Here is a 23,801-nt window from a genome sequence, read left to right on the forward strand (position 1 = left end):
AAGTTAACAACCCTTTAAAGGAACCACGTCACCGCTTATGCGTCTTGAAAGGTTAGCCTAAATCTTTCAAGTTCGTCGTTTGTAATCCGTATTAATCTTCTCCAGCCTTAACCATTTTTGTTCCCTTATGGTTAATTATTATCTCTTTGATGTTGTTCTATCTTAGTAAATTACTATTTTCAGGTTTCCCTCAATTTAAAGGTAATTTTGTACGTGGCCAAAATAACTCAAAATGCCGTGACTGAGCTCCTCTAAGTAGCAGACTGTGATCATGAACAGCAATTCTCCTTACTCTTCCTTCTATTTTTGTTCTGAGAAATTGGTGGTATATCACGACAATATTCCCTTGTTGACGATTCTCTAATTTCTTCTCATCTGTCTTTCTGACAACGTATTTAGCATTGTGCGGACAAAAATAAATTGCTCGCTAATCACAATTGGGAATCAAAAGAGCTGAGTCACGAATGATGCACCCTCCTTTTTTCTAGTTAGTTCTTCGAACAGTTGAACCCCGCTATCTCTCGAACTCTTAAAAGGGAAAGGAAAACTAGCACGAGATGGCGGAGGTTCGAGACTGGCGATAGTAAATGACTTTAAAGAATATCCAAAGGAAAATGATTTGAATTCGAGACAGCGAATAATTCAACAAAACCTAGTTCGACATAGCGAGGTAATTTCCATCTAAATTATCAAACAAAGACAATTTACCGAAGGTTCAATCGTAAATCCATTTCAGTTTTCCCGGTGGCTGTTTATATCCTAGTAAACTATTATTAATAATTTTCCAGACTCGAAGGTCATGTTGTACGTTACAAAATTGCAGGAGGTTACACGCTTTGACTAATCAGAATAGGTGTTGATTCCTACCTCTGAAAGTCCGAGTTCTCATGATATCCTTAGCAACTTGACCCATTTGGGAGAACAAAGTTAGTTTGGAAACCAGCAATAAATGATCCATGTCTGTGTTCTCAAACTTTTCTGTATTGCTGTATAAAGCACTTGCTGCTCCCTGAAAAGACAATGGAAAGACAAGTTAGTTTTTCTTAAAGCACCATGCATGACCTAAGGAAGAAGATAATTGGAACCTCAATATCTGAATTACAAGATATGCAGGTTATTGACCAAGCGCGAGGTTGGTAAGACACAGTAGAGGTCGATAAGGTAAAGGTAAAGTCAAGTCTTCATACGAGCCAAGTGGCTCAGCAGCCTGGAGTTTATCCCGGTTTCAGCAGCATGAAGCAACTAGGAGTATTTCTACTCTACGCTGGATGGGATAAGTAGAGGACGGCCAAGGGAAACATGGCGGAGAACTGTGGAGAAGGAACGCGCTGAGCTGGGACTTACATCGTGGGCCGCAGCAGCAGCCGTGGCCAAGAATAGGGACAGATGGCGAGCATTGATCTCCGGCCCTGTCCCCCACTCGGGGGCAAGGAACTAAGCTGGATGGGATGCTAGTTCACTGCAGGGTTACCCCCCAGCATTAATTTCGCCGGTACCCATTTAAACCTGGGTGGAGAGAGGCACCGTGAGAGTAAAGTGTCTTGCCGAAGAACACAACACAATGTCCCCAGACAGTGCTCGTACCCAGGCCTCTTGCTCCAGAGTCGAGCGCACTAACCATGAGGCCACCGTGCCTCCCACAGAGGTCGATAAACACCCGTAGAAAAGAACCACGCCAATGGGTCCATAAACACGCAAGAAAAGAACTTGGTTCAATATCCAGCCATCTTGACCACACAGGCTTGGTCAATAAAGGATTTATTATATGGCTTTCGAGGAAATTTTTCTTGCGGGACACATCGGGTTGTCCCGAGCAGGCAAGACGGCGCAGGATTTGGTTCACCTTGCCCGCTCACGGAGCTAGCTACATAATAAAGTCACATAATAATAATTACTACTTCCAGTTTAATCACGTCTGTATTGGTTATTACCATTGCCTAGAAGAAAATCACAAATCTCCCCGTTTCATTCCCAGTTGTCTTGTTAAGGGCGGGACGATATACCTTCAGCAAGCACGGAGAATCAGTGGAGAGAGAGAGAGCTTAGGAATATAAACAAAGTAAAACGTACCTCAGTATTCTGTCTTCGTGCAGATAACATTAGTGTCCTTTCTATGCCACGTAGAACGCATTCTTCAAGGAGTGAAAGGTCAAAGTCCTTGGATTAATTAAGAATGGTATGTCATCAAATACGAAACGAATGATAAAGAATAACAAGATCCACGGCCACATCGTCGAACATAAATTTGTTAATCAGAGAAGGGATTATTTTGATTATTTCCTTCACCAAAGTGTTAGCTAGTGAAGAAACTGCAGGAATTTGATTCATTTTTGAGTGCGCAGGTTAGAAACTTGGCTGAGAAAATAGTGTGTGTAATAAGGTGGCAACCAAATAAGTCCACAATTTAATTTACAGTTAAAGCATCACATAGGGTGTATTTATCTTCTAAAGGAAGAAAACCAACCTTATGATTTACAATGTCAGAGACTTCCTTGCCATTCAAAACACTGAGCATCTCAATGGCTTCATGTGGCATGTTGGCTTTTGCCTTCTGGTCCTTTGGATGACCAGCAAAACAACACTGCTGTGCTAGACGACAAAACCACTCCTGTTGAGACAAAAAGAAAAGGATTAGTCCGTTTATCGAAGAAAAAGGGCAGATATTATGTAACAATGTAAAATATCCTTTTTTCTGACTCTGTTTCATAAAAAAGGCAACCTGGCAACTGTCGATTGTTCTTGTCAGGTCTCACCTTGTTGCAATGCAGCATCTTAATGACCTCACCTATGAACTATTTGTTTTATCAAATCAGGGTTATGTCCCGTTTAAAACCCGGAGTAGACAAAGAGTTCTGTGCGAATAATGTGACTTGCACAAGAACATATAACCAGGACCTCTGCCAGGTGCGATCTTGTGACAACAAGTTTAGAGCACAAAGTAAGGTCACCAGTTGACCTGCACCTCTTTAAAAATCTCTATTTTTATTCGGTCATGTTAATCTGCACTTCTTTTGCTCTCAGGACTAGCGGCATTGTTTGTGTTGTTTACCTATCGTTTCGTTTGGCCAACTATAAAGAACCTTGTAAGACATGCAGGTCGCCGCCCAAAGGCACCTGACACTCTAACATGCATTTCAGTAAGAAGCTTTGTCATGGATAGGATAACTGGTGAATCCTGAAGCCTAAAATTTTCCAGTTCGCCAGTTGAACCCAATCCTACTTAATCTTTCTCATTCTTAGCCATCCTTGATCCTTGTTGGTTCAATTTCGCCATTTCACTGTTTTGCTTTCACGGTAAATTACTTTCCGACGGCTATCTTCGAATAGGTCGATTTCCGAGATACCTTGTGCCCCTATTTCAAACCAGTCCTTGTGCAAAACCTTTCATAAGAAAATGAGGTGGATTAACATGAAAATGAACCTGTAGGGGGAACACACTTAATATGGGATTTCATTTTCATATGAAAGGCAACTCGGAAATTGCCTATTTAAGTTACTTTTGTGAGTGTATCATTATAAACTAGGTACAATACACAGTAAACAGGCACCCGATCAATTGTGTAGTTGTTCATGGATGAAGCTAGGTCTTCAATGGCTGGCATTTCTCTTTCCAGTGGTGGCCTGGAGGGAAGAAGTTTATTTACCAATAACAAAAGGGTTGAGTTCCTAAAAAAAAGATAAAAATCAAAACAGCTCTCGTTAAAAACAAAATGTGCGAGTGTAATAAACTAAACATCTATATCTTAAAATGAAACAAGTACAAACAACGGCCGGTATTGGATTGAATTAAAGTTAATGCACTAACAATTAAACTAGGGCATCTCCTCTTGTTTTACCGCCCATCATTCTATGACAGAAAAGAGTGCATAACAAGGAGAATTTACTTATGCTGTACATGTGAAGAACTTTAACACAGTAAAGCAAAGCACACCTCACAACTTTAAAAGGCTACCTTTAGAGTGCACTTTGTGAATTCTGCACACGTGGTTGATAAATTTGGTAACTGAGGAAAAGAAAAACTGTTGTTTTCAGCATTACCCCTTCGTCGAAGAAAATACTTAAAAATGACTTTCCAGTAAATGTGGGGGTTCTTTCCATAAAAATAACTGATTTCTAGTTCATCAAGGCAGAAACATTATTTCAAGGGAAAAAGGAGAAAACCTTTTCTCAGTTGGCGAAAGATTCCTACAACCTAAAAGTCGGTCTAGAAGCGACCATAACAACAATGCTCAAGACGCAATGTGAGAAATTGATGATGAATGGGTCATCGGAAAGAGGAAATATTGTATTAATTACCTCTTCACTAACTTCTTGGATGCAATCAACTGACATACAGATTTCAGCTCATCCTCTATGTGGTCTTGGGTGGATTCCTAACAAAAAACAATACCACGAAAAGCCACAAGGATCATTCGGAAACTTGGCATCAGATCACAAATTTGCCGCCCTTCGAAATGCCGTACATAACAATTTTTATCCGTAACTCAAGACCCAAAGACGGTTAGTAAAAGCGCTCGAAACGTATTCGAAGTAAAGTGGATAACTTCGGAATACTACAATGTAAAGTTTCTGAATAAAGGGATCAAAAGTGTCATAGGCTTTATCGGTCAAGAGTTTCCACCATGCGCCACAGCAGTCAATTCTCTCACCACAGACATAACCACTTTGTAGGGCCAGATCAGCATCAAATATACAGCTAGTTGAAGGTGCGTGGCTAGACGTTACTTTCAGCAAGGAAATAAGCTACTGCTATAAGAAAGAAAATATGCTAAAAGAAGGGTTCTTTACCGCCTTCTGTCCAGCAATGTACATCTCCAGCTTCTTGCAAATCAGACGTTCTGCCATCCTCGCAACAGACTGATGAGAAGAGCTTAGAAAACACTCGGCCAGTATCTTCAAAAGGTAAAGGGATTGCGACTGGTGTACTCCCTTTAAACAGCACAGTATATCCTTCATGTGGCTTGGCTGAAGAAAAAAGTTTGATGAAGTTGTAAAATTACTAACAACTAAATAGAAGAAGAAAGGAATTTGCTTAGTACTTGCAGTTCTGGGACACCCCTAAAATCGGTTGCCGCAACCATAAAGGCCTCCAAATTTTCGGGGTTTAAATTCACTTTTGTTTCTATTTCTACAATTGCTACGGAGCACCCTATGAATTTGTTTTACAGAGGAGTATCACATCAAATATAACGTACAAGTTTCCAGAAAACCACTATTCAACAGGTTTCACTTAAATTTTCACATAACGATTTCATTCGAGGACTTCAACATTACATTCAACATTACATTCAACAGCATATAAAAGTACATGGCTTCCATTTGAATTGTCTTATATCTGCCTTTACATCAGATAATGTCTATCTAGGGCTTATATCACTATTATTTGTTTTTCAAGTCACACATACCTGCTTCATTGTTTCAAAAAGAGACTTATAAGACATGAACGAGTCTAACAGGAGCTTGCTTCCCTCTTGGGTGCTATACAAAATGCTAGAAGTAAATAATATAATGAATTAAGTTCCAACAAAGTCGAATATTTTCTACCTTTTAGCCAAGTACTGAATGCTAAAACGTTTTCTATCTTCATAAACAGACTTAACAAATCCAAAGGAAATTCTAATCTCACGACTGAATGGGTAAAGCACATTAGACTAACTGCTTACTTAAGAAATCCTTGAATGGGTGGCTCCTCTGCCATTTGCACTAGATCCTCAAGGGACATCTTCAGCAGGGTCCCTGCTTGGGACAGGTCTAATGCTCCTTGCTCCTAAAGGGTACAAACGTTCACTTACTGCCTCCTTATTGAAGTTTATTGGCTTTAAAATTTCCACCAAGGAAGGAAGTAAGTCAAAGCTTAGTCTAACTGTTCAAAACAGAGGATTGCAGGTTTGTTCCACTGATTTTCCACGTTTATAATCGGCAAAAGGGACATAAGCTACAAAATTTAACAACATGTTTTATAGTCATGGGGCACCACGCAACTCAATTCAATTGGTAAAGAACAGAGGTACATACCATGTGCTGTGTTATGAGAAGATCACAGTAAATCAGTAGCACTCCCATGCAAGATACATCTTTGTTCATTGTTGGACCTTCCAGTGAAACATCACCACCTGAAGCTGCAACAAAGATGGCGAGACACATTGGGTTGTGTGGGTTGGTTTGGTTTGGATTGGGTTAGGTTGGATTGGAATGGATTAGACTGGTTTGGATTGGATTGGAGTAGCAAAACTTGCATTCAGATGCCACAAATAAGCACTCACTGGATACTACTAGCATTTTTCTTACCAGTGCTCAAACGTGATCCTGTGTCAAGAAATCCACACCAGAAGTGCGAGTCCATGTACTTCAGTTGTCTTAACACCTGACACCACTGTAGGACCAGAACTGGGTGGGTGTCCACAAGATGAGCCACACTTTCATTGATATACTCTACAGATGGCTGAATGATAGGGGACGAGGACGCTACCTGGGACACTTTCTTAAAGTTTGCTGAAACAATGGACAAGAATAAGATTGCCTCACTCTAAACACGTCACACAATTCGATAAAAATTGACGAGGTTCAAAAGCCGCTCCACACATGTGCTGAACCTGATAAATTTGAGTTCGACTTTGAAGCGGCTTTAGAACGACTGCTAATTCACTCAAAGTGATTGCTACAGTGATTGATACCATAACAAACCTGATTTCAATAGATGTGTTAGGCATGTCAAAATGCAACCAAACAGCTTTAACAAGAATACTTCTTCACTTTGTGATCCTAAATTTACAAAGGAACTTCTCGTTACCGTATTAACACGGTTGGCAGTCATTTCAACGACGTGAAAGAGAAATTTGACAAGAATCTGGAAAGTGAAAAAGAGAAACATATAAATCTTGTGAGCTTTTCGTTACAACGATATAAGAAAAAATATACCGAATCTTTTATTAAGGGTAAGGCCTTTCATAACTGCGGCCAAGAGACGTAAATCCACCATGAAGGATTAAATTTAAATAATTATTTATATTTTTCTTCATTTCTTTGCACGTGGCTTTAACATATCCAATTGTGACAGTTGCATTTTGCTGGCCAAGGCAATTTACTGATTTGTTTGCTTTTTACATTTTTAGAGAATTTAAGTCTGAAAGAAATTCCAGAGTCATCTAAAACTATTTTTCTCTGGACGATTTCTCGCACAGATTAGCAACTTAATTAAGGTGTTAACGACAGTTGCTTGAGACATTAGACCCACCTCTATGGGTAATAAAGGTTTATCAATCATATTGACACACTTGGGTCTAAATCCCGATTGGTCAATTCTTGACAACAGTATATCTTCCGTGACTTGTGCCATGAGAGTTTGTAGCACAACAAGAACTGTAGCCAGCCAACGGCCGAATGCAGCCAACTGAGTCTATAAAAGAAAAAATTGGAAAGAAAAAGATAAGCAAAATAATTGGCATGTTTATCTGTAGTTTATCTTATATGATCGTCTCGGACAAGGAAGACTTACAGACTGTTTTTTTTTTTTTAATAACTGACTAACAACCTACAAGCAGAAGTCACCATCAGCGTCAAGTGAAAGGTTGTATGTCCGTCGATGGTGTTCAAAGGAGCTACGTCACGGTTAGCTCATCTTGAAAAGTTTAGCCTAAAATTTTCATGTTAGTCATGTGGCTTGTAATCCGTGTTAATCTTCTCCATCCTTAACCATCCTTGTCCCTTTATGGTTTATTATTATCTCTTTGGTGTTTTTCCATCTTGGTAAAGTACTATGTTCAGGCTTCCTTCAATTTAAAAGTGATTTTGTAAGTGGCCAAAATAATTTATAATACCGTGACTGAACTCCTTTAAGGTACGACACTGGCATACAGTACCGTGCAAAAGAAATTCAACCTTTTTCTCTGCTTTACCGTGAGCATTAAACCAATCAAGACTGCAACGAAATTTCGAACAAAGTTAGTTAACGCAATTCCGGAGCCTGTTTTGTTTCAGTTGGCGTGATATTTCTCAATAGCCTAAGAGAAATTTTAATTTCTGGTAGATTTACGCGGCATCATCCAATCGTTCTTATCAAAACTGGCTTCATATCAATCGAGTTTTTATTTGCAAAAATTTATGTCGACGAGCAAACAATATCCAGTGACATAACAATCAGTGCGAACGAGTCATTTATAATATATTCTGAAGAAAACTCAATCACTTAGTATACTTGGTTCAAAAACCAATACAAATTTATTAAATGGCAGCTGTCGAGTTGCATTGCCCATACAACAGCAAAAACTTGTCCTGAAAACCAGGCTAACGAACTGCAGTAACATATTATCGCCTTTTGACACTCACCTGATCCACACTGGAAAACAACACCCTCAGCAGTGCATCCACTGGCCATAATGAGCCTGGTGCAACCGCACCGAACACAGCCTGCAACATCTCAATACCATATTCAGATTCCACCTGCACCTATAACATTACAACGTGAATTATAACCAGCTGGTCAATTTACCTTCCAGGCTGGTATGTTCAAATGCTGATTAACGCCGACGCGAGATTATATGATACCCCTATGTCGTGTTTGTTTGTCTGTTAGCTTGTTTGTATGTTTGCGTTTGATTGTTTGCTCATCAACCTCGGTTCAGGAGATTACCGAGTTTGAAAGGAAAGCCCTGGTGACAAGGTTGTTTGCTCGTCTGTTTATTTAATGGTGTGTCCACTTCTGTACCTTGTAGTTTGAAACCAGTCTAAGTTAACAAGAAGCCCCCAAAAAAACTGCTAATAGGTTAGAGATAAAATAAAATTCTTTACCTTTTTATTTGCAAGAAGAGGAAGCAGTAGATCTATAATTTGCCCTGACAGGTCTTTCCACTTCACCTCCTCTCGCTGGTAACAGTTAAGAACAGTGACCAACATCTCTAGCACCTATGTATATTGGAATATCCAACAAAACTCACATTTTATCCCCTTATTACCTACAGTTGACACTAACCTGAACTGTTCAGTCAAGGAATTCAGTGATCAACAGTCTGTGTCTGTCCATCTGTTTGTCTGTCTGTCTGTCTGTCTGTCTGCCTATCTGTCCGTGTCCGTGTCCGTTTCTGTATCTGTCAGTCGGTCGGTCGGTCGGTCAGTTGGTCTGTTCGTCGGTCAATCAATCAGTTGTCCATCAATCAGCTGGTATTTTCCTACCTCAGGATAATGGACCAAGCGAAGTAGCATAGACACCACAACTTCTCGTTGTGTTTCGATATCTTCTCCAATGCCACTCTTGCCAGCACCTCGCAGTACAAACAAGTCGTGGACTATTGGCTGTAAAGCTGGAATACCTAAAAACATAACCATCCCACTTTTAGGATATTAGTTACTAGATTTGAGGCAAACGGACACGACATACTCGAGTCCAACCAAATATATTTAATAAAAGAAATTGCTATGTTAAGATTTACAACGGGGAATGCTTTTACTTAATGTAAATGCCATTATCTTAGAGAAGTGTCCCACAATACCCACTTTTTAGTCTCCTTTTGGGGGAGGAAATGATGCGTGATGACCTAAAACGATGGCTGTGAAGGAGAGGCTTGCAGATTCTCAGGCCGTCTTTACAGAACAACTGAAGGGTAGATGGTGAGTTATGAATCGGATCTATGTGGTTAATACCTAAACACAAAGGGCTTCAAGAAGAAGAGGTTGTTGTAAAAGAATATGACTACTGTAGATAAAAATGTACCATGAGTTTGAGCTGGCTGCCCTCCTGCCATGATACCATCACAAAGCTGGATTATTCTCGGCATTCCCACAATGGCTTTAGCTTGATTAAACTTGGGCTGAAAGCACTCGTATGACAGTAATACAAGAAACTGGAAGATGTGTGGAAGGAACGTGTCACAGGATCTGTTGTTGGAAGAGAGTGCAAGGGTTAAGGGTTAAGACAGAAATGAGTCATGCCATCAATACTTCCCAGCCCCTAACGAAGCTACCTTCATTTGATTTGTTAAGAGTAGCTTTTACTCTTACATTCTTAAACCACTGATGTCACAATACAATCCGAGAGAAGTTTCTTGGCATATCAAAAATTAGACCTGTACCAATTTAGACCTGCTACCGTAAATACTCGCTCCCGTTTGGTTGGAAGCGGATGAATTTGTCCCTAATTGAATCAATAGCTGAACAATTAAGTCTTAAGTGTATCAATCGCATTTAAGCAATGGAGTCAGCTCTTGGTAATGAAAGCGAACAGGTCCCAGATGAAACTTGAAGGCTTTGCCATACATGTAAAGTCCGATTTGTAAAGTTAGAAAACTAACATATTTCATCCCGTGGCTTCATTTTAGCAACCCTCTATGACGAAACGACGTCAGTTTCTCTGATAGAAGCTTGTATTTACGGTTGATTGGTCTCTTTTTTCTCTCGAAACAGGTAGGGATTATTTGTATTTGTGAACAGATCAGACATTTTCCGATCTGTTCATGTGTACAATCAATCCCTAATTGTTTCTCAAATAGACCGATTTCCTATGCAAACGTTCATCAATAAAATGATACAGAGAACACTCACTTTATCTGCCCTGCATCAATGTATTCAAACTGCTTCTGAACATAGCTTATGAACACCTACATGAAAAAAAAAGCAAAGCACGCACTTTTACTGGTCTTAAATTTATCAAGTCAACAAATAACTTCTCATTACTGGTCTCAATATATTTTGTGCAGGGTTGTTGGGAGAATTGTAAAGTGTCACGGCTGTAAGTCAATATTTGCCGAGTCTGTTGGAATATTCATGTACTTGCCGAAGTCAGTCGTGGCAAAAAGGGAAACACAAGGGGATTTAAGCCAAGCATCTGATTGCAGGAGCGCACGGTAATTTTGAGCAGGATGAGAAGAGGTGAGCGCATTGGCCAATAATATACTAAATATTTATTTTCTTTATATAAAAAACGGTTGACACTGTGACGGTCAATTGATTTGCTCGGTGCCTGCTAATATCAAATTTAATTCCGTATTCAATTAGTTCCTATTATCTTTTTGACCTTTTTGTTATATTCAGTTACTTTTCTTTCTTTCCCGTTTTTTTTTCTCTCCGCATTGTAACAGTTCACAACCAAAAACCTTAAAATCTAAAAATTCAATCCTGCTAATCAGCTAGATAAACTCTTTTTCCCGTTCCCGTTCTTCTTCTTACGATTTTAACCATTTGTTCTAAAAAAGGTACTTAAGTTTTTGTTGTTGTTTTTGTTGTTGTAGGGTTGTTGTTGTTGTTGTTGTTGTTGTTGTTGTTGTTGTTGCTTGCACCCTGCTTACCTGATCAGCATCCAGTAATGAGTAGTTCACCCTGAGTTTGATGAGCTGAGCCAACAGACTCAACACCTGCTGTTGTAAGATGACATTACTCGACATGGTGTACTCCTTCAAGGCACGGATCACTAGTGGTTCAAACCAGCGGATAAATGAATGAATGGGGGATTGCTAAAATAGAAAAGAGCAAACAATATTATCATTATTCTGTTAAAGAGATACACTGCAGATGGTACATCCAGAAAAATTTAGACCCATCCCTTTTTCAACTTCTTCATTAGCGATCTGTTATAATATTCCTAATCTTTGGCACTTTTCTATCTCAGTTAAAGCTATCTTTTTAAGTTTCCTTTAATTTCTACACTTTTCTGATTTCTATACTTCCCTAATTTCTACTTTCTCCATAAACCAAAGTTAGCACAGAAATCAATGGACAGGTATCATGATTTATGCAGTGATTATGGATTGTTTCATGCTTGCTTCCCAGGACACCACGTAGTTTATTTTCATAACTCAAATTTCACGTAACAATACTGTATGGGGAGAGTGGAACGAAAGATGGGTTGAATGACATCATACGTGAAAGAAAATATGTAATTTGGCATAGCAAAGGACCTTAGGGCAGATAGCCAAATGGTCCAAGAAGACAATTAAGGAATACAGTAAATAAACACATTTTCCACCTTGTCCAGTTTCATAGTAGGTCGAACAGAAATAGCGGCTTTTTTCCTGAGCCTTTTGATAAACACTCCAATACCTCTGTAGAAACAACAAACAAATTATTAAATTACATAGGAAAACACTTACAGGTGTTTACAAGGCAATTCTCTATTTTCCAATTTCCCGTGATTCACTCTATCATTATTTAAATGCTCTTAGGAGGTCTGCATATCACAACCATAGTTTACGCAAACTTTGAGGGACAAACAGAGTGAATCAAGAGGAATTGGAAAATAGAGAATCTCCGTAGCCGAGATGACTGTCATGGTAAATGTCACAAATGAACACAAAGACAACAAGATGATAGCCATGCTGATTGTGACAATAATGATGATCAATGAATGGCACTGAGCACTTCGAATAAACAATCATCTGATCTTTCTGAAAAAACAGGTGAATAAAAGAAGCATAAATTATACCCTAAAGAGTCTGATTCGTTTCCTTTTTCTTTAACTTCTTCCTTGGGTTTCAACTTCTCCAGCGTCTTTGTAATAATTGTTAATGGATGAATAAAACATGAGTGATAAAGGCTTTCATCCGGGGCCTTTAGCTGGTTAGGTTGTTCTGGCACTGTCACATGACTTTCAGCAAGGCAGGGAGGAGCCAAGGCATTCTGGATCAGTTCTGGTTGGCTAAGGGCATTGATACCAAACATTGCACGTAAAAGCTGTCAAAGACAAGGAAAATAATTTAAATTATTTTCCTGGTGTCGTCCTTAAAAGGACATGACACCAACATGCATTCTCTATTTAAAGGGAGAGTGATCTCTTTAATGCTATGTACAAAAAAAAAATTGTTGGTTTTTTCACATCTCGCTCACACAAACTAGACAATAAAGAGCACATCAAAATCACTCGTAGAGAAATCCTAAAGCCGCATGTGTTGTTAGGACCTAAAGATGAGATGTTTGCCAATCCGTCACTACCACAGCTAGTGCACCAGAGTGGTTTTCAATTGACTGTACAAACCAATACCAAAGTAATCACTCGGGCCAAACACAAAGAACACAGAATATCTAGGAAACCATTCAAAACTGGAAACAAATACAAGTAGCTGAAGCAAATGGTTGGAAAACATGTGCGAGAAAGTCATGACTGATTTTGGTTTTACTTCTGATTGGTTAAGAAAGTGATGCGAGGTTTTCAAAAAAATTGTTAAGAAAGCAACACACCACTGTACCACCTAATAAAACCAGACTAGCATCCTAGCCTGCGTGAAGACACGAAGGAAAGCAAAACATTGATGTCCTTGTGATGTTTCCTTAACCTAAAAAATTATAATACATGTAAGTTGCTCATGAAAATAAGCTTCCAGGCAGTTGAGTTAAATGGTTGACTACATGATTGTATACCTGTTGGACACATAAGAATGTCTTTGTTGCCTCCAGTTTCTCACAAACTTGTAGATAGCCAAGTATTTCTTCAATGTGCTGAAACAAAATAGTTTCCTCAATACAAGGTACTACGGTAAAAATTTTAAACAACAAAAATACATCACCTACTAGATCTCAACCATCTTGACAGTAGTAACAAACCTTTCCAATGTCAGCAAATGCAGTGACTTCAAGAAGAAGAGACAAAGCATCCAAGGTTGCTGCTAGGAACTGACAAAACTTGTCCTGGGCTGGACTCATCAGTGTCACCTATTGAAGGAAATGTGATATTCAAAATGCAAAATGGATGCAACAATACATTATGCAAAATAGAGAGGCCCATGGATAACTTGCAGAACATTGGGTTTTTAGCAATTTCACTTCAAATGTACCAGACATGGCAAAGAAAACATAATATTGAAATGGGTTATTGTTAACTTAACCTGTACATACCTGGAAGAAACAACCTAAGTTGACTAAAAGAAAAGTTCTAGCCTCTTTTTTCTTCTTCTTCCTCCTTTTGGTGACAGTCTGTGTGTGCATGTATCCACACACAGAAACAAGAATCCACGAACATGTACGGATAAGTGTGTGCCTGTACATGAATGAATGCACACGCACGACAAGCACGTATCATGTTAAGTAGTCAAATGGGAATCCTTTGTTTCTTCAGCAGCATTATTTTGTGTGTAGTGTCAAACAAATGACTAATTACCTGGTTGTTGGCATAAGCTCCTTTAACGATTTCATACAACTTCATGTAGTGCGGTAAATGGTGAAACATGCCAATGCTGCTCTTGGGAGGAGGGCTCTGTGTGTTTTGATCTGAAGACTCTGTAGGTTGTCCACCGCCCCCTTGGGTCTTAGATGGTGAAACAGGTTTATCTGAAGTCGCTTGGGATAAATCTGCTTCAGAAAGAGCCCGCTTAGTCTTGGTCAGTAGTCTCTTCGGAACAGTTGTAGCAGGACTGGAACCAACGGAAGCAGGAGAAGGGGTCTGAGGAGCAGCCACACCAGGAATAGCAGCTGATTGTTGTTTGTCTTTATTCTGTCCAGGGAAAGAAATCTACAGTGGAACAAACACACAGAAGCAATCAAGTCCAAGAATATGTAGAAGTACGTAATATGAAAATGTTATTCTGAATGTAACAGAGTGACTTCAAAATTGTTCACCAAAATTTGGGATTTGCAGTTCTGATAAGACTCTTAAAATCACACTTTTTAGGTAATATTGTTCACTGTTAAAATAGATGTATATCAAAACCATTCTCATACAGAACCTAAGTCAACAAAATTGAGAATTAGAGAAATCACTCTTACATGAAGCAGTCCAGTAACCTATTGCATGGATGTAAATTTTGTTACTGTGTTTTCATGTTTAAATAAAGTTAACTGTCTATCTATCAAACAATGTTTACAGAAGTAGTCATTTACTGTACCTTAAAGGAATGAGCACCAGGAATGTTGTTCTCAACAACATGAGAAACAATGTTCAATAACCTAGAAATTATTAAATAAAGGTTTAGTGATACTACTAACAGTAGTGATGTTTAGGGCATATTGGTTTGGGTGTTGTCAGTCAGGTAGCTGCCGGTTTCGCCCCATGGCGAGTTCGCCACCACCGAGTTCGCCCCCACATCATTTTCATCTACACGCACGCACATCGACTCAACTTGATCGAGCTTGCCCCCAACCAGATCGAGTTGCATATAGAGATTATTCCTCGTTCTTTTATCCACAGCCTTAGCGAGGAAACTTCGCTTGGTGACTTCGCTCGGTGGTGAGTTCGTTGGTGGCGAGATGACCGGTAACCGTTTGACTCTGTTGTTGTGCGCGCGCCGGCTGCAACAAGCGAACAATCGTCATCTAAGCTTATCAAACATACATAGACTGAAATGGTTCTAAGAAAACGTTTAATAACTCGATAACAACTACATAAATACGGACACAAAATTTTGGGGCAAACTCGAAATAGAAATTTTATAGTGGGGGCGAACTCGGTGGGAGCAAACTCGCCATGGGGCGAAACCGGTATCATTCGTCAGTCAAACCTAGATGAATTGTGCTCTTGGGCAAGACATTTTACCCTCACAGTGCATCTCAAAATCAACTGTACACGATGTGCAAAGGTGATTTACCCTACTAATTAGTTTGCCTCATTGCTTTAAACAAAATACAGTATGATAGATTGAATAAACTTTGTGTTACGAAAAATTGTCTAGTCAATTTCTGGAACAATCTAGAACCGGAAGTCATTCAGCCGTGACCAATTAGTATAAGAACATTCCAGAACATTCTGATCCTTATGTAATTACTCAGATTAGAAACTGTGTCAAACTACTTAATTTAGTTCCAAATAGAAGTTTCTAGAACTTTAAGCCTCATGTATATTAGAGCAAGCGTTTCTTCTGTGAGAGAGATTGATTCAAATTTGAAGAAGCTTAGTGCTGTAAATTCGTGAAGTTATCTTACGGAAATAAATTAGTTTGTTGCTGTTACCAGCGATCCTGAGTTCTGTCTGGAAACAACCCTGCTCTTCAACGATACTCGTAACACTTTGTTCCACCCATCTTTCAACTGACAAACTTGAAGTCCATGGGACATCTCACGCTTTCAATATATTTATTAGTTTTGTTTGCAAAGAATGTACAATAAATTATATGGACTGTTTTTCCTCCTGCTCCAAATTGCTAGAGCCCCTGCTACATGTATATAAAAATATTCCTTTTGGAGGTCCATACTTTTCTTAAAACCTCATTTAGAAGATAGACCACTAGTGCTGAGAAGCTTAGAGTCTTACCTTGTCAAGTGGAGAATTAGTTTCTCTGCCTGGGAAGCTAAGGCACTATCAGTGAACACACTCCAGTGTTCAGCAGAACCGATAGGCTCATCTGAGGGCCCTCGCTCTGAGTGAACTTTCAGTGAAACATGGACACCACTACAGCCTGCACCAAACAGAATGTTCCCTGCAATCTGTGTAAAATACAGTAGTAATATTCACCATACAACCTCATTGTTCTGCCTTGCTTTTATAATGATAATTTATTCATGATAATGTATAAATTTTAAACTTCAACTTATTGGTTGATATTACATGATTCTGCTTTGTTGAAAAACATTTTGGTGACTAAAACTTGCCACATGTTCACATAGTAATACTTTTATATTGATCTACATAAACATAATTTCCAAAGTTTTAACTTTTCAGTTATACTTGCCATTAATAATAATAAAAATAAAAATAATAATAATAATAATAATAATAATAATAATAATAATAATAATAATAATAACAAATGTTTATACAGGATAGCCCTTCAGTGCAAGAGTACTGTTATCAAAGGGGTCCTGTCTAAATAACATAACATAAGCGTAGGATAAAAACTAAAATAAGTTGATAATTATTATTAACTGATATATCCCTCCCAGTGGTGGTGATAATGTGATTTTCATATCTAACAGGACACCAAACTAATTTTTATATTGATCCCCAAGAATAAAGTTATTAATAATTGAACATTTTGCCATTACCAAATACAAATCCTTCAGGGCCTTCCCATGTATGTAACCTTTTTTAATCAAAATAAATCATAATACATGGTAAAAGGGGAAATCATTTTTCACAGCCACTGAGTTCATGAAAATTACTAGATAATAAGAAAATTAAATCACTGATTAAAACTTCCTAAGAGACTATATTTTATGAAAATATGACCTTAGGCCATGGGTTTTTGAAGCATACAAGCATTCATTGTCAAAAAAGGAGTGTGTAAGATTGTTCAGTTCCATTACATTATACAGTGTATCAGTCACTAGCAATTCAAAGTTTTCATGAACACTTACTTGAAGCAACTGCTGATGTGCAAAAAGATCATAAGCCAGCCCTGAGGATATCATACTACCCACTACAACTGACAAAGGTCCTCCTCCCCCTGTACAAGCAGCACTTGGACTAGAAGGCCTGGAGGGAGAACCGAATGACCCTATGGGTTGGGTAGGTAGAGGACTTCTACATGAAAGTGATACACTACATCCCCAAGCTCCAGGGTAGTTTGCAACAGGGAATGACTCTGTCAACAGTGATAGAACATGAATGCATCCAAGCTGTTAAGAGAAATGACTTTTATAAGTTGTAAAGGAAATGGGTTATTCAAAATAAAAAAGAACTACAAGCCGTAAACTACTCAGTTCAATTTATAAGCTGTTGAAGACTGTTCAAGATAGCATCTTTTTGTTACTAGTAATCAGCCCCTGGGCTCATAATAAATTGACATTGGTTAATTGTGAAAAGTGATGATGTTTTAAATGATTGTTTGAGATAGGAAGGTTTTCTGCAAGCTTACATGTACATATCATTCCCTAGAGAGATCAAAATCTAATTCCTACAGTGGAAACATTTCTTAGAAGAAAGTTATGTGATAGAATAATGTATGTAGCTTAAAGGGATTGCCTCTACATACGAACAGACTTGTAATTTCATTTACTACTCCTTAGCATGCCCTTGATCTGTGTTACTTTTGTGCAATATTCATACCAATAAGAGAAGTGACTGAGAAACCTGCCTAAGAAAGTTCTCTTTCTTAATTGCGATGGGCACCAATTCCTACACCTTATCACATTAGATTAGTAGGGGTGTGATCAATAATTAAATTACTAATAATTATTATCATGAATGGACTGAAAGCAGCTGCCATCTTAGCAAACTAATTATACCATACCATAGAGGTCCTTGATGTTGAATGATTCAGCTTTGTTGTGATGAGTGACACAGCTCTTGAAAGGTTGGCATCAATAACTGACTGGGTATATGCCTTGCATTGGGATTCCTGAATACAGAGATTACCTGAAACATAAAGTACTGATAATTCGCATTGAATTCATAAATATTGATAATGTGTGCTACAACCCTGTACATGTATGAAAGTCATTCTGTATCTTGAGCAATTCTAATTTCTTTGAAGAGATGTTCTTTAAGTTAAGAAGGTCTGCATGCAGTTGAAATAATTATAAAAACACTCAAAATCTATAGACAGTCATGTCCAATATACTGTAGTCATAAACTATGACACATACATGTACAGTACATATTGTTCCATTAAGGGAGATCATACCAAGCTATACAATAATATCACAAAAATTTATCTCAGAAATAATTATCTCAGATAAAAAAATAATAAAATAATTTCATGATCAAAACAATTGATTTGTTTAATATTATTAATGATCAACTATTTTATAACAAACTTACTGATTTGACTTCGAACAGCAGAAATTACCACAGCTTGTTTGTCATTGTTTAATGAATAAAAGAGTTGTGGAACCATGCTGGAGAGTAAAGACAAGGCAATCTTAGAGCAACTGTTAATTATCAAAAGTCTTGAAAGCTAGATAAATCTCTGTTTTCAATCTACTTTCACACTTCCCCATCCTGTTACCCATTGAAATACCTTCAGTTTGTATCCTGCAATTGGGTGTTTTAATTCCAGTGTATCTTGTCTTAAGCTTATCCTTCAATTCCTCCCCTACAACTTGACCTTCCAACCACATACATGTTCAGGACTGTAAATTTGGGCAGTTCTGCTTCCTGTTGTAAACAGGCCTCTATTTCTACATTTCTGGGCAGAATGTTGCGTCATTGCTATGTTACCCTCCACTTCCCTTTTCCTGTCTTTAACTGCATAACAGTTAGCAAGTAACTTCCTCTCGAGTGGCCAAATGATAGTGTAGCTGCCTTATGTTCTTGGGCAAAGCACTTTACTCTTATTATTATAAATTATTACTGACACAGTGCCTATCTCCACCTAGGTGTATAAATGTGTACCAGTGAGTTTAATGCTGGGGGTAACCCTATAATCCCATCTGAAGGGGGGGGGGGGGGAGTATAAATTTGCCTAGTAACTTAGCTTACATGTAATATGCCACAGAAACCAAGAAAGCTTGCAAATTTGTTGCAACAGGTCAGTGCAGAAAAAGGGCAGAGTAACTTGCCATGGATTAAGCACCCCATTCAGAGGGAGAGGCAATTCTCAATCCTAGCCATGCACCTGATTGTACAGTGTAAAGTGCCAGGATCATTCTAACCCTTCCCTGGACTTAAATCATCTAAATTGTCAGTTTCACATTTCAATGTTTTATTTACTTTTTTGTTTACTTGTAAAAACATTTTTTAAAAGTGACTACGAACTGAATCTTCAGATTTACTTGTCATTTTTTACATCTCTGCCATACCTGACAAAACACTTGGCAGCTGCAGACCTGACTCGGATGTCATCATCTTCCAACAAGTCCAGCACCACATTGTTAATCAGATCTTCTTGTAAATTAGTTTTCTTTCAAACCAATCAAAGAAGTCTTTTAAATTACATTTTATTAATACAAGTTTATCTGACTACTTCTTCACAAAACAATATACACTGTTTTGCCATCATGAAAAACTCTCCACAAATTACAAATTCTGCATTACCGTAACTTCAGCTTTCACAGAACAATCTTGCAACATTGATCAAAAGGAGTTTCCTTACCGAATCAACTTTGAAAATTGAGTTTTCTATCAAAAAATTGCCACATGTACAAGGAAGAGTGCAATAGGCCCTTAAAATTTGATTTGAGGAATCTTGAGTTCTTTTGGCTGTAATTGATCTAAAATGTCTAAGTATGACAAATGGCTTACTGAAGCAAATCAGAAGAAAATACCAACTTTATAGTTGTAAACAGAACACAGTACAGGTAGAGTAAACTTCAACAAATTTGACAGGTATATAACTTACAAATAATCTTTGCATCCCTGATTCCTGGTGGTTTTCAAATTTGCTTTTTAAAAATGTCAAGAGCCTGAAAAAAGGTGAGAATAAGAAATCAATTAGGGATCCACAGTTATAATTAATTATACTTTTGTTAGCTCATGATACTGTAGATCAAACAGCTCAGGCTCGAGCCCAGGCTGGGGTCACTGTGTTGTGTTCTTACTGTCACAGTGCCTTTCTCTGCCCAGAAGTACGTGTACATCATTGTATAAATGGGTGTACCAGCAGAATGTTATGGCATCCTCACAGCAGAAGTTTCCCATTCTACGAAACAAACAATCTAAAATTTGTATTACACTATGGACACCAAGACTCCATCCAATGTTTTAACCACTACACAAACCTGTGTGTATAACAAGTAGTTTGAGATGTAACAAGCAGAACACAGTATTTAACAAACAAATGAAAAATCACTTCCCCTTAGCATGTTGTTTCACACTGTATACTGTTATTTGTCAAACAATGATTGAATTAGTTTTAAGTTAGGTTGATACCTGAAGTCCACATCTTCTAATATGTCTAGTAATTCAACCTGCATAGATGAACAAAATAGGATTTTTATTTACATGTAAGTGAAGAAACTCTGGGGAAACAAACAGGTCATATTAAATTTTGTTGAAATAAATTGACCAGACGAGTACAGTGTAGCATTTACTGTAGGTATGAAAAAGTTAGCTGAGTTGATAATTATTTTTAAAGTGCCTTAAAAGAACAGGTTCATCAACAATATTATACATTTAAAGCATGGTGTGCTTTAAATTGTTATAATTCTACCTTTACAAGCCAATAAGAGTTGTTTCTCAAGTGAGAAATGATATTCAGGAGGTCCAAAGCAACCTTGGAGTGTTTGCTAGAGCACAGCAGGGAGAAACAGTTCTGAAAAAAAAATATTAAGAGTAAAAAAACTAGTGAGAAAATCTCAGATAGTGCAGAGCGTTATTTACATCTCTGATGCAGTAGTCACACAGGTCCTCACCCCTGCTGCTCTCTCCCTTGGTAGTCACCTAGGCCTTTTCCCCTTTGCAGAATATGAGCGGACAAAAACTTGATAAGACATACTCTTAGCTGAGTGTATGTTTCATGTTTGTGTTTTGCCCAAAAATAACTTACAATTACCGTTTGTCAAGACAGTTTTAAATTTATTGTGGTATTTTATCTTGAGTTTCGTTCATTTTGTAGCATTACTTTTCACGCCAACGTTTGTAATTTGATACTTTTGTTTTCCTCGCCAATGTATGCAACAAGATACCTTTGTTTCCATGAAAATATAAGAAAGATGTGTATTTTTTTAACTTACTGCTGGAGATAAATGGAATATAAAAGTTAAATATCAGCTGAAAAGTCGAAGAGGAACAATTTGTCTTATTCAAAACGTAAATTTTCATTTCACCGATAAACAAGAATTAATCTAATTATCAAATAGTCACATTGAATCATGGAATAGCACGTTCTAATTCTGTTGCCAGCCGAGTTGGTGTAAACAATATAACCACATCAAACTAATACACAATGCCATTATGTAATACAACTGAGGAGCATTTCAACGAGAAGTATTGAAGGTCGAGATCTTTACTTGACCGAAATTATATCCCACATCGGTGAGCAGGTCACCTCATCGACTGATGAAATTAATTGGAGGTTTCAGTGAGTGCCACGGAGTCTGCAGCAATAATAACGAAGTTTCTTTTGTCACAAATTTACTAGTTTTACATATAGCTAATGCGGGAAAGTTTCTGCTGAATATGATCTTTGGGTTCTCTTTCACAGAAGAGGAAATAAACAAGCTGCTAAGGAGAAGCAATATGTTCCAATTCTCTATTTCAACCCTGGCAAACACACAATAGTTATAAAACAGCAGATGACATTTCCTGAATAGAGCTAGGAAAGATTCCAGAAGATACGCAGTCCCAGTAACGTTCTATGGACTAAAAAAGGAGAACTGACATTACCTGAAATATAACTGCTATTCCCAGCCAAAACGAGAGTGTGATATCACTCATTACAAAAAATAAGAAAACCGGTCATCTGAACTTGAGAACAGAGTTTATCGCACTAGCAATGCTAGAATGCATGCGTCTTATATGCTATGAAATGTATCTTTCACCTAACATATAGTCAACTTTGATGCTAACTAATCTGCGCATGCATTTGGAGCAAATTACTTCTGTTCTTGAGAGAATGGCACCACAAGGATAGCATGAGATTTGCAAAACCATATATATATTTTTGCCATGTTATCACGTTTTGCGTAGTGCACTTGGGTACCTACTGCACCCAGCCCCCCTTCCCGCAAGGCTAATTGATTAATTGAAATTAATTAATTAAACAAACATTAAAGTTTACACCTTATGGCGTTAGTACATTAGTGTCTTAGCGAACAGCAGCCCCCTAAACCATCCCAATAGTGCACTCTGCACTAAAAATGATAGATTCTGTTCTTGGGAAAGACACTTTGCTCTGACTCATAGAGCCTCTCCCCACTCAGGTGCAGAAATAGGTACAGGGAAATTTATGCTGGGAGGTGGCCTTGAGATGGATTAGCATCCCATCCACGGGGGAGTAGAATGAGATACAGTCCTAGTTGCTTAATGCTACAGAAACCAAGATAAGCTCCAGCTTTATGAGGCCACTGGCCAGAAACAAACATAACCTTGTACGGTTTTTCTGTAGAAATGTTTAAAATGCTTTTTCTACCTTAAGAGAAATGCAAGCTTGTCTTATAGCAACAGGTGAGTCATCTTGAAGAATAGACTTCAATACTGGCATCAGGTCTTCAAGTGCTAAGGGAACTGAAGAAAGAAACATTGTATGAGGCTGTGTTTCTTTGGGATGTTCCAGATTAGGATCAATGATCCAGGATCACTTGGACCATGGTACACCATAAGAACTGAGGAATCTTTACACAGCCATGTGCAGTGTGGATTCACTAATCAGTTTGGATCACTGATCTTGATTCTGACTACCCAAAGGAATGCCCCCTTAATAATTTACACTTCAGTTCAGCCCACAGCTCCTGCATGGCAAACATTTAAAATGTAAATATCACACATCAAGTATATGTACACGTTAGTTCATACCTGTCTCCATTTCCTGACAAGTGTCAATACACCAAGTGTCGAAATCAAGCCTGAGATTTAATTAAATAGGAAAACTTATTAACTTATTAATTGAGTTACATGGTAAAATAAAAGAATTTTTTTAAATGCAGCTTGCAATTGGATTTAAAATCATGTCTTAGTATTTTGCAAGAGTCATTTACCTGTGTGAGTGTGTGGGTATCTTGTGCACAATTTCAAGAACTAGGAGAGGGTGTAGCTGCCCTTCACTTCAGATCAAATTCAATTAAAATTTTTGTAAAAATAACACATGAGCAAATGGTCAATGGTGCATAAACATTGCTATTCCTTTGAAGAACACTGCACTCATTGGCAAGTACAATGTAAAATTTGAACCAAGTAAGGACACACCACTTGACAAGTCTGAAACAAAAATAATGTACCCTTCATTTACCAGTTTTATTTTGAAGACATGAGGACTGGTATCAGAACTTGGACAACCACATACAGGAGCTTACTCAGGAACTGCCTACATTCATGTAACACATCGATTGCCTTAATTTGTAGAGAAAAATAATGC

General features: G+C 38.0%; 1 protein-coding gene across 2 annotated transcripts in view; it reads right to left on the reverse strand.

The window, feature by feature from the left end:
- LOC110045794 (huntingtin-like) overlaps positions 1-23,801 on the reverse strand; it is a 50,312-nt gene that overhangs the window by 14,970 nt on the left and 11,541 nt on the right. For both annotated transcript variants that reach the window (XM_089292978.1, XM_089292975.1), the window contains exons 12-45: positions 23,243-23,292; positions 22,860-22,954; positions 20,940-21,041; positions 20,660-20,697; positions 20,130-20,193; positions 19,591-19,691; positions 18,611-18,687; positions 18,081-18,205; positions 17,206-17,466; positions 16,163-16,335; positions 14,802-14,862; positions 14,078-14,428; positions 13,525-13,632; positions 13,342-13,419; positions 12,410-12,657; positions 11,954-12,029; positions 11,277-11,441; positions 10,534-10,589; positions 9,707-9,870; positions 9,169-9,305; positions 8,788-8,901; positions 8,326-8,445; positions 7,235-7,396; positions 6,685-6,847; positions 6,289-6,492; positions 6,016-6,119; positions 5,664-5,767; positions 5,406-5,490; positions 4,789-4,965; positions 4,297-4,373; positions 3,549-3,666; positions 2,465-2,608; positions 2,071-2,157; positions 868-1,009 (exon numbers count right to left, since the gene is read on the reverse strand). In XM_089292978.1, coding sequence (XP_089149104.1) covers positions 868-1,009; positions 2,071-2,157; positions 2,465-2,608; positions 3,549-3,666; positions 4,297-4,373; positions 4,789-4,965; positions 5,406-5,490; positions 5,664-5,767; positions 6,016-6,119; positions 6,289-6,492; positions 6,685-6,847; positions 7,235-7,396; positions 8,326-8,445; positions 8,788-8,901; positions 9,169-9,305; positions 9,707-9,870; positions 10,534-10,589; positions 11,277-11,441; positions 11,954-12,029; positions 12,410-12,657; positions 13,342-13,419; positions 13,525-13,632; positions 14,078-14,428; positions 14,802-14,862; positions 16,163-16,335; positions 17,206-17,466; positions 18,081-18,205; positions 18,611-18,687; positions 19,591-19,691; positions 20,130-20,193; positions 20,660-20,697; positions 20,940-21,041; positions 22,860-22,954; positions 23,243-23,292 — 4,331 coding nt within the window. The remainder of the gene's footprint in view (positions 1-867; positions 1,010-2,070; positions 2,158-2,464; positions 2,609-3,548; positions 3,667-4,296; positions 4,374-4,788; positions 4,966-5,405; positions 5,491-5,663; positions 5,768-6,015; positions 6,120-6,288; positions 6,493-6,684; positions 6,848-7,234; positions 7,397-8,325; positions 8,446-8,787; positions 8,902-9,168; positions 9,306-9,706; positions 9,871-10,533; positions 10,590-11,276; positions 11,442-11,953; positions 12,030-12,409; positions 12,658-13,341; positions 13,420-13,524; positions 13,633-14,077; positions 14,429-14,801; positions 14,863-16,162; positions 16,336-17,205; positions 17,467-18,080; positions 18,206-18,610; positions 18,688-19,590; positions 19,692-20,129; positions 20,194-20,659; positions 20,698-20,939; positions 21,042-22,859; positions 22,955-23,242; positions 23,293-23,801) is intronic.

Source organism: Orbicella faveolata, unplaced genomic scaffold (genome assembly GCF_042242905.1).
Source record: "Orbicella faveolata isolate gen_17 unplaced genomic scaffold, um_ofav_v1 contig_1, whole genome shotgun sequence".
Taxonomy (NCBI): Eukaryota; Metazoa; Cnidaria; class Anthozoa; order Scleractinia; family Merulinidae; genus Orbicella; species Orbicella faveolata.